Source organism: Monopterus albus, unplaced genomic scaffold (genome assembly GCF_001952655.1).
Source record: "Monopterus albus unplaced genomic scaffold, M_albus_1.0 scaffold168.1, whole genome shotgun sequence".
NCBI classification, from domain to species: Eukaryota; Metazoa; Chordata; class Actinopteri; order Synbranchiformes; family Synbranchidae; genus Monopterus; species Monopterus albus.
In genome coordinates, this window is record NW_018128048.1 from 336,983 (window position 1) to 348,267 (window position 11,285).

At 38.7% G+C, this 11,285-nt stretch overlaps 1 protein-coding gene across 1 annotated transcript in view; it reads left to right on the forward strand.

Annotated features, from left to right (window-relative positions):
• The window catches only part of LOC109969021 (CUB and sushi domain-containing protein 1), a 404,580-nt gene that overhangs the window by 249,290 nt on the left and 144,005 nt on the right, over positions 1-11,285 (forward strand). The window contains 4 exon segments of the mRNA XM_020615656.1: positions 3,562-3,665; positions 3,984-4,096; positions 7,258-7,440; positions 7,562-7,747. Coding sequence (XP_020471312.1) covers positions 3,562-3,665; positions 3,984-4,096; positions 7,258-7,440; positions 7,562-7,747 — 586 coding nt within the window.

The window sequence follows — 11,285 nt, forward strand, 5'->3', positions numbered from 1 at the left end:
CACATTGAGAGGAGCCAGCTGAGGTGGCTCAGGCATCTGTTTCCTAAGGAGGTGTTCCGGGCATGTCCCACCGGGAGGAGGCCCCGGGGAAGACCTAGGACACGCTGGAGGGACTAAGTCTCTCAGCTGGCCTGGGAAGGCCTCAGCATTCCTCCAGAGGAGCTGGAGGAAGTGTCTGGAGAGAGGGAAGTCTGGGCATCTTTGCTTTGACTGCTGCCCCCGCGACCCGGTTCCAGAGGAAAATGGATGGAATGGATGTTTTTAATAGCTCCCAGGTTTTACTGTTACTTTCATCAGTGTAAAATGCACAAGTGTGTACTGTTTACATTAACATCATGCTAACTAGCTAGGTAATGTTACAAGGCAGCAAAACAGAACACTTTTCGAAGCTTGACTAATCTAACTATCCATTTCTTTTTTTCCTTCCCATTGCAAGGAAAGCAGTAAAATGACAGCTGACCTGTGATTTTGATTCAGATCTTTTGAAACAATGGGGAAAACAAGAGTGTGGAGAAGAGGAGAACGAACAAATGTTTGGACCCACAAACACAATGTTATGTCACCACTTAACAAGCAAATTATACACCACGCTATTTACTACTATAATGTAAAGGCCATTAATGAAACTTTATCAAAGTGCATAAAAATGACTTAGTTCACTCAAATGACATGATGTGTCCTCTGTCCCTGATTGATTGCTGGGTTGCAATGTTTCCTGCAGCTGATAAAATTACAATTAATGAAGACATTCAGAAGCAAACTTATACAACACAACATCTAGCTGCTCACGTCAAACCAGTAATCATCTGATTCAGCTGCTGTGTTTACAATCAAACTACTCTCTATCAATAGCTATGCACACTTTAATTAAATTGCACAACAGGGACTTTTAATTATTTATTGTCCAATATTCTGTTTAATAGGAGTATTGAGCGAGGTTTCTTCTGAGAGGCAATGGTAGGTTAGCTGCCAACACTGTGGATTATTTAAGGTAAGTAAATAAAGTTCACATAGTCAACATGTAGCTACTGTTAGTTTGATTATACATTAATGAAAACATAAGTATGCATACTATAGCCTGTTTTTGCTAATAAGTCCTTCTAGATCTTACAAACTGTACCTTTAAGTCCTGACTCTTAATTAAAAATCGGCATGTCCATCTCCTGCACTGTACAGTAGGATGTATTTCATTGCAGTAGTATTAATTTTGTTTTTGACAAAAACAATAACTTAATGGCTAATTGCAACAAATGACAACAAACTACGACTAAGATGGGTGTGCTGTGTCAGCTTGCCATTAAATTGTGCCATTATGCCTCTGAATGTGTGTATCCGTTGCTACATATGTGCTGTTCACTCGGTGGCCTTTGTTTTGACACTACTGCCTGTTAAAAAGTTAAACTAATAGTATGAATCATGTTTGACAACCAAGAAATGGGTTCTGTAACCCCCAGCCCCAACTGTCTGGGTAGTTGTTGTGAACAGGACTCCTGATGGATAAAAACCATCCATAAATGGTCCTTAAAGCACATCTTAAGATTTTAACAGTGACAATATCATTAAAAATCTTGTGTTTTTTCTGACCCCTCAGATAAATTGGCAAACATTATACACAAACACATCCACAAATAAAGTGCAATTATTTTTTAATGCTCCCTGCGATTTGTTATCTAGAAGTTCACCTCACCTCAACATGATGTTGTGCATTCTTTTCCATTATTTGTGACTAAACAAGGCCAAAGGCTGAAAAACGCTTTATAAGTATGTCTCGTACTTATTGAGCTGCATCCTGAATATAAGTTGCTCATATAATTTTTTTTTTAAATATTAGCCTGTTTGCATCACAGTTTCCACTGTTGTGAGGATTTTGTGTCCAAAGATGCATTCAAAGTGCATAAATATAGATTTATACATTTACAAAGTGGCTTCCTTGCCATTCCTGTCATGGCGGCAGTTAAGACCTCAAATGATCCATATCCTTTAATGATATTTGAACATTTTTACTAGCCACTTTTATTTTGACTAAGCACAGCCAAAGGCTCAGTATTATCCATGCATTGTTCATTTCGATATGTTGAGATGGTTTTTACTCTGCTTATTACCTGTGGTAAAGTTTTTCTTCATTGTAGTGTGATTTGCCATGTGATGGATTGTCGTCCACAAAAATCCCATGTTCACGGTTCATCTTAGTTCACTGAGAGGGTAGCTGAGACTGGCTCTTTTTCTTAAAGGTTTCCTGAATACAGCAGAAATCTTGACTCTCCCATTCTGTCAGGATTATGATCTACTGCTAATAAATAAGAGACAAGCAGCAAATAATAGAATACCTGTATTAGGACATTAAGAATATACAGTAGATTGATGATCCAGTTGCATTTGCATGCAGCTACAGCTCCAAACCTGCCTGCAAGTAAGGCATTTAACGCTCAGTTTCTGTATTCAGCAGTGTTTGCAGGGTGCAGTGTACGCAGCTCCCATGGGTGATTTGTGTGTCTTTGAATTTGAAGGAGGATGCAGCTAAATGAAAGCAGGGGTGCTTTCAGTCGCACTGTGTTGTTATTTCTTTCTGCTCCCTTTCATTAAAGATGGATTATTTTGGAATACCAATATGTCACTGTCAAATTAACAGTTATACCTTTGCCATTGCAGGTTTAATTAAATAAGATGACGGCTATGGCCACGAACACCAGCAGCCTCTCTCACACGCTGGTGGTGTTGTTAGCGTTTGTGGCCCTATGCTACTAAGATGATATGGCCCTAACCCCCTTTATCGCCATTTTTGCTCTTTCCACTAAACAACGAAACTTTAGGTTAGTTGCCACGTGGTCATTTCACTTTGTGACATATACATGATCTTCACCAGAATTCCTGGGTTTGATAGTGCTATCTGTAACACCCAGTATTTTATATTGCATATCCTAAGAAATACATTTAACAACTGATTTTTAAAGAGGAACAGTGGTGGTGCCTATAGTTATGTTAGTGCAACACCAGTGTTCCATTCTTCAGGAGAAGCCCTGTATTGCAAAGAAATTTAAACCTTTAGCCTTGTTTTGACTGTGATAATAGAAGCCTGCTTCTTATGTTCTGCTCTAAAACGATTTTCCTCTGTACAGTAATTAAGTCTGACTTCATGGCATGAAGTCGCACCTAATTACAGGAGGGATAAAGCCATGAGGTCATGAGGGTGGCAGAGGCTGCCAAGATTTTCAAAACAAAAATGTGTTGTTTACTAAAAGCTATTTTATAATAAAATGCTATAAGTTTATCATTAACATGCAGCCCCTCACATTATATACTTTTTGCATTGTCCAAGTGGTTATTTGTGAAAATCAACTCCCATTTCAATACTAGGCTTTCGAATTTCCCCAGCGATATCATCATTAGTGTCTACTGCTGAAAATTGTAAGGGTGGAAACGCATGAAACCATCCCTGCAGGATGTGATAATAAATCTCTCACTGATACTCTCTTTCTTTTTGCTTTTATCTGTATCCTCACATTTACACGTGCCTGTGTGTGTAACTGTCTTTGTGTTTGCTTTCTTGTATTGTTGTTCTAGGTGATAAAGTTGTCATTTGAAGAGTTTGACCTGGAAAGAGGATATGACACACTAACTGTAGGAGATGGAGGGAAGATAGGAGACACTCGGAGGGTACTCTATGTGTAAGCACCACTTATATGTTCTGGCCTATTATATAGTAATAATGCCATGCACCAATGTAGAACAAGCTAATGGTGGCAATCAGAGGGGCAATTAGAGACAGATGGGCTCTTTTTTGCAGGAACATATTAAATAAATTGCATTTTATTGATGACTTTTGATATTTTTATGAATCTTATTGAGTCCAATCTATGAACAAATTACATGAGGTATAACTGTACTGAAAATTGATTACTAATATATGTAATGCTATTTTAGATATATAAATAATAAAGCTATCCTTTAAGTCACTGTGTCACAATGTGTGTGTATGTCTGTAGACTCACAGGCTCCAGTGTCCCGGACCTCATCGTTAGCTTGTCCAGTCAGATGTGGCTACACCTGCAGTCAGATGATACAATCGGCTCGGCTGGGTTCAAGGCGGTCTATGAAGGTATGGCCTCCTTCATAGTGAATACAACAACTTTAAAGACAACTTTTTAGTCACATTTTTCTTATTCTGTCTGTGAAACACACACGCACGCATGTGCATGCACACGCACAAACACACAGGCACATACTCACGTATTGTAATGGAGTGTGAAAGTCATGGCTTTGCTGACATGGTAAGTCAGTAGTAAACACAACTGCTGTTGTCTGTCCTTGTGCATACATGTGAGTATGTGTGCGATGGTGTATTACGAGAACGTAGTAAATGTATTATGAGTCAATCAGTTGATGGTTTTGCTTGGTTATTTTTCATATTATGCCAAAGCTGACACCAAGAGAAACAAAGATGGAGACAGTCACAGTGAGTGAAGGTGAGAGGGAGAGCTAAAGATATTCCTCTAAATACTAGCTAATTAAAACAATCCATTTGCTATTTTTATATATAATATTTGTAACTCAGCTCAGTTGAATACAGTTGAGACAAATTGTGAGGCAGGTAGAGAGAGGAAAGGCAATTAGAGACAGAGGGAGTGTTGACAGGAAATTGAGAGAGGAGACAAAATGACAAATTCAGTGAGAAGAAATAGACCGAGGGAGTGTGAGAGGGAGAGAAAAGGATAAAGGTCATGCTCTTGATTCTGCTTGGCTGTGTTTGAGTCAGTGGTGTTGTTGACGGTGTTGTGCAGGGTCAGATTCTCTTCAAGGGAATAGGAACAGTGTACAGTTGCTTCAGAAACTCATGGAGACATTTAACATCATGTTACAGGGTTTCTTTTGCTCAATATGAGGTCCAGATGGCACTAGCCTTGATTTACAGTATGAGTTTTAATTTTTCTTGTTGTTCAACATTTGTCCCAACAGCAATAAGAGCCTTATTTTTTATGGCTTAGCTTAGGGGGTCAAAATAACTTAGGTGGACCTTAGTTATCTGATATTATAAATTTTAATGCAATGCAAGATGTGACAACATAAAAGAAGAAAAGAAGAATCAAACAAACAAAGTGGCTGACTCGAGGTACTTAATGACCTCTAGATGATCTTTTCCCCAAGACAAACAAACATCCACCTGCAGCGTGCTTTGTGTGTCCTTGCGTGTATATATGTGATGTTGTCACATTGTATAATATCACCATGTTATACACTTTGATCAGTGTTCCTGAGAGTTCCCTTCAGGAAAACCCAGCTCGTGTGTGTATGTGTATGTGTGTGTCCTGTTTCTGTCGTGTGTGTGCTTATGTACATATGTATATTTGAAAGGAAGAGAGTTAATATTACAAACACAGCACATTATGGTAATTGAAGCTTTTGGTGTAAAGTTGCTGCCAAGTTTTCAGGCTGACGGCAATTGGCTGTGAAAAGAATAATGATGTAAATAATGCAGTTAGTTTTTAACTCGTCAAAGGACTGAAAATTAGCATTGAATATTTTTACAGTTCTTCCGCAGAGCCAGCAGACTTTTATTTTAACATGACTGTGTTGTTGCAAAACTTCAAAATACAGCTAAGCATACTGTACATTAGTGTTGTGAATCAGGATATTAAGGCTAGTTTGTTGGCTATTTATAGTACAATGTGTTAGAGAAAAGGGGATGTTTGTACCATAACACAATAGCATATCAAACACACTAAAGACTATAAATTGCTCACTTTGATTAACTATATCTAGCTGTTGGTTTTCTGCATGTTCATTTCCGTACTGTACCAGCAAACCAAATGTGGCTGAAATGCTTTGCCTTGAAAGATGGCTGGCAGTAATGCAACCTTTGTATGCAGTTAATGTGCAAAACACACAAAGCTACCAAAGAGGTCCCTAAAGTATCCATCAGTGTATTTTTTCTTCCTATTGCTGTATAACATTTGAATACATCAGCCAAATCTTCTATGTTTTATTTTCTATTCTCATGCATGTAGATTACTTTGTAATATAGAGTTGGAAAGGAATCGAAAAAGAAGCATAAAATTGTTGCATTGAGATGTAAATTTATATTCTTCACTTCAGTAAAACTTTAGAAAAAAAGAAGAAAAAGCAAACTTTAAAAAAAGGAGAAGAGAATGAGTGAAAGAGGCAGTTACAACCATAATGACAGACTTACCAGAGGCTCAGGATTGCTTCTATCCATCCTGACACTCGTCGGCTGTGCGACAGCTAGCTGTGGGCCACACGCACACACGCGACTGACACTTTCTGATTATTCTGTTCTTGTGGGTTTGCGTACATCCCAATAGATAGTAAAAGTGTACAACACTGACACACACATAACTCACCTTGAGATGTATTTGCCCAAAGCAAAGCCAGGAGCATGGTGGAGCATGTGTTACAAGGTGACAGACGTCTGGTAGGAAGTCTTTAAAGAGTCAAGCGAGGGAAAAGCAGTAGATTAAAAACAACACACACATTTTTTTTTGGGGGGGGGGGTGTAAAATGAATGGAAGATGTTTGCAGGCCAGTTTGGCAGTACTGCTAATGTGACAACCATGCCAATAAAGCACAGCATATTGAATCAGATTGAGAGGGTGGTAGTAATAAGAGGAAAGTAGAACACAGTGGAAGGACAGGGAGAATTTGAAAGGAGGACAGACAGAGATAAAGCAAGAGAGATGAAGAAACACAGAAACAAAGGAGAGACAGTACATATGTTTCTGAAAATGTGTATGTGAGAAGATGATGTTTTTTTTTCACTGTCACAACCACTGCTTTTTTTTTTACCTCCTGCTGGTTTCTTAACAAGAGTACACATGGATCAGTGCGTGTGTCGGCATCTACCTGTGTGCTTCCACTTACTGTTTTGCCTTTCACAATTAAAGCTGAATTGCACTACAATTAACCTGATGACAATTAGCTGTGAGAAGGGAAACATTAAAATGATTTTAAAACTCTTTCCATAAGTGTAAAATAATAGACACTGGAAAATTCCCTCAATTTTTGCGGCTCCTCCTCCTGCTCCAAGCACAAATCCTCCTTTTTAAAACTTAACAGTTTTTGCCATTTGTCAACAATCAGGACGCTGACTCGGTCACTGACTATCTAAAAAGCAATGTATGCATGTTATAACCATTTAACCCCACCTTACAAGCATAAATAGACAACCCCTTATCTGAATGTCACCATGTCATGCGTTGACGCTAATTATCAGCATCAAAACACGGCTGTCTGTTTCTCTTACAGAGATTGAACGGGGAGGCTGCGGTGATCCGGGGGTGCCAGCATTTGGTCGTCGTAGCGGCGATCGCTTTCAACATGGTGACGTTTTGACCTTCTTTTGCCAGTCAGCCTTTGAACTTGTGGGAGAGAGGACCATCACTTGCCAGCCCAATAACCAGTGGTCTGGAAATAAACCCAGCTGTGTCTGTAAGTGCACACTTTTTCTCTTTTTTTTTTGCTTGTTTGTATGTTTTTCTGCTTTTTTAATTATGTCTGGGCCTTTTCACTTGTATTCATACCTAAAGGGCTACTTTCTTCCTCTTTGTAGTTTCATGTTTTTTCAACTTCACGGCTCCATCAGGGACTATATTGTCCCCAAACTACCCAGAGGAGTATGGGAACAACCTGAACTGTGTGTGGTTGATTATTTCTGAACCAGGAAGCCGCATTCATCTTCTATTCTCTGACTTTGACCTGGAACCACAGTTCGACTGGTTGGTGGTCAAAGATGAAGGTAATTGGTCTGTAGCTTAATACTTCACTATATTTTTGTAATCTCTGTTCCTTCTGTTTTCTATATTCATTTAGGGAAGTGAAGTTAATACCTTGGTATATGATCAAGGAAAATTTCTGAAATACTGTATGGTGTGCATACAACTGAAATGGTAAAAAACCTAAGTAAAGAGAACTGCAGACTGGATTTGGTTGATAGCTGGCCAGCCAACTAGATGAAAGGTTGGATGCTATAGTGTTTTTTTTTAATTATTATTATTTTTAACACATACTGTATATAATTTTCCACTTCACACAGAACAGGGGACAATTAGCTTGCTGCTCCCCACTGTAATAAAGGATATTGATTTAATCAAGTAAAGCTCTTGTTTGAGTGGCTGGTCAATAAAGATGAAGTTGTGTTTAACCAACTGGCTGTAAACCTGTCCCTCTACAGGGATGATTTTTGTAGCAGCTTTGGGAATTGCAGGACAATTAGTGTTGTTACACTGAACAAACTGAAATTAAAATTGTCACTTTCAAGTCTTCCAGTTTGTTCCACTTGGTGATAAATCACTGCTGTCACATGAAAACCACACCGTATGTCTAGTTTTTACAAATTAAGACACAAAACGTATTTCACTAACAAGGACCAATGCAACAACTGAAAGGGATACATTTATTTTCATAAATGTTTGGATAGTGAGAGGACATTTGAGGGGCTTAGCCACTGTCACCTGTGTGAAGAAGATGTCTTCAGATGGATAAAGTCAACTGTGGGTTGGGGAAGACTTCAAAGGTGCCCGTCATGACTCCTGGGTTTGCAGATTCCCACCAGGAGATCTATATATATGTAGAGAGAGAAAGCAAAAGAGAAAAACAAAAAAGAGGAGGACTGGCCAAATGTGTAAAAATAGAGCTTATACGTATATAGTTCCTAGCAGGAAGTGGTTGGATTGAGATGTGGTCCTGCTCCTAAACTGCAGATAATAATCTTCACTGTAACTGATACACTTTATTAAAATTGTGTTTTGAAGGTTTTTGTGATATTTACTGCAAAATATACCTTTTTATGTATATGTCATAGTTAGATAAAGAAAACCGTGTGGAAACAGTAAATGCTTTTAGTATGTTGGTTTGTGACTTGTAAAAGATCAGTGTGCAATAATATGCCACCCATCAAACGGTTAATAATTGGTCATTAGAACATTAACTACATTATGAGAGTGCCTAATTTAAAACTGTTTTTCAGAGCTTATTAATTTAATTTAATTAATCTGAACTGAAAGGCTGCACCACTTAGATAACTGCATCACTGCTCAAGTAAGTGTTGGTGCTGTTCATCATTAATAGTATACGTATATCCATGATTGATTGGCATTGTCCAATAGTCTTCATGTAACATAGTGTATTCAAACGTGTGACAAAAGCTGTCAACAGCTTTGCGGTTCTATGTACAGTGGGGTGACCCAAAATAAATCTGCATCCCATTGCAGTGAGACTAGAGTTTCTCTGCATCAAACAAACCTAAGGGCTTTTCCTTTCACCCGGGGTTTTATGTGATCATGACACTCGTGACTTTGTCTTCTTTTTATTTTTGTATAAAAGAACATTGAGCTGATGGCAAGAAAAGGTGAACCAAGAAACCACCGTAATAAGCCATAAATGTCTTGAGCTGGGAAACAGTAGCATAAAATCTAGCCTGAAAAAAATCTAACAAAGCTTCATGGCACACTTTGAACAGTAGATAAATGGTTAACATAATCAGAAAGCCATTGTTGTGGTCTGATATAAGGGAATATACTGACAGACCATTTCAAAAGGCCTTTCTCTAAATCTCTCCTCTTAGATAAGATAACGAAGGACCTTGTCACTCTTTCAGCTATTGTCATGTTGATTCTCTTTCCGCTCCTAGTCTCCTGCCTGTTAATGAAATAATGAATAAGAGAAAGAGCTTTTAGGTTGCTAAAAAACAGACAGACAGGCACTTTGCAACTCAGTCACTGCATAGATTAACTGAGTCTAAGTGCACTGGATCTAAAACTCGAAGTCAAGGAGGCAATAAAAAGAAAAGTTTCTGTGGGAGTGTTGGTGAAAGATTTCTATTTCACATAGTGTGTTTTACTACTGAAGTGTTCATGTAGCTTCCTGTCTATCCCTTACATGGTCCTCAACTGCTTTTCGTTGCACCTTTTGTAGTTGGATTCATAAAATTTTTTGAATATTACTTTCAGTATTGTACAGTGAAACCATCACAGTTTCATTAGGTTTTGCTGCACAAAATACTTAGTTATGATTAGGCACAAAAATTACTTGGTTATATTTAGGGGAAAAAATGACTTGGTCACATTTAGGAACAAAACCATGCTGTTTTTTTTAGGTACAAAAACCTTTGGAAAACACAAGCCACACAGTAGAATTGAACTTAGGTCTCCTGGAAGAAGGTCCTATGTTGTGTGTACCTAGCCATCGACCTCATCTCCTTTGAGTATGGTCTTTTTGTCCCTATTGATCATAATTAATAGAAGTCGCTAGATATCACCCAACTATGACACCTAACACTTTGTCATAATAACCTGTTAGCACAAACAACATGTTGTCTTTTACAGGACAGTCTCAATCTGATTTAACAACTAATACAGAATAATGGCTTTTTGAGACTTTGGAAAAGTCATGATTGTAGATGCCAGATGATGAATTTGAACATCACTTAAACCAGAATACAATACACCACACCAGACCATTCACTATATGGGAGATGATTCCTTGGTGGACAACCACGGGAAATGCCAGGCGGCAAAGGCCATGAATAATCACCAGTACTTGCTTTTCTTACCCAACTGCAGGTGTTTTCTGGTGAATCACTGCTCCTGCCGCAGCACCAGTCTGGTAGACTGCTGGTGGGCCATCGATAACAACAAGCTTTGTGGTAGTTTTGGCTGTAAAGTGAAGTCAGCATGCCAATAGCTTATCAGCATCAACTGACATTTATAATCACACTGAAACAAATTCCCAATCAGATTCAATCAGGATAATAAAGTGGTCTTTATAATCCTACAAGCTCTCACACTTACTGTTGATCATTATGGTGCTGCTGCTGCTGGTTAATCTGTTTATTTCAACCTGCTACAAGCTGCTGTTACTGGCTGTGGCAATAGATTTATCCATCAGCCACCTCAGCCTCCTCCTGTTCTATTGTCTTTTTGCTATATTTGTGGATGGCATTTCTTTCTCTTTACTTTCTGTATATTCCATATCTCACTGATATGGGCCTGCTGGGTTCTGTTGTGTGTAGCCTTTTAGGGTTTTATTGTGCTCCCCTCTGAATCTGTTGCTGCTGGTTGGATCATCAGGGATCACCCTGAGGAGCAGAGTGTATTCTGCCACACAAAAGTTTGTAACCATTTGTTGCAGTAAATGGTCCTATGCTGTAACACAAATGTGTCAGACAGAAATGAGGTGATCCATAGTTACAGCTATGCAGACCAGTGGGGGAGGTGTAATGGTTGCAGGGCCATTCACTTGCTATACTCTGGGTTTTTTAATGGCTATAGAGTGAT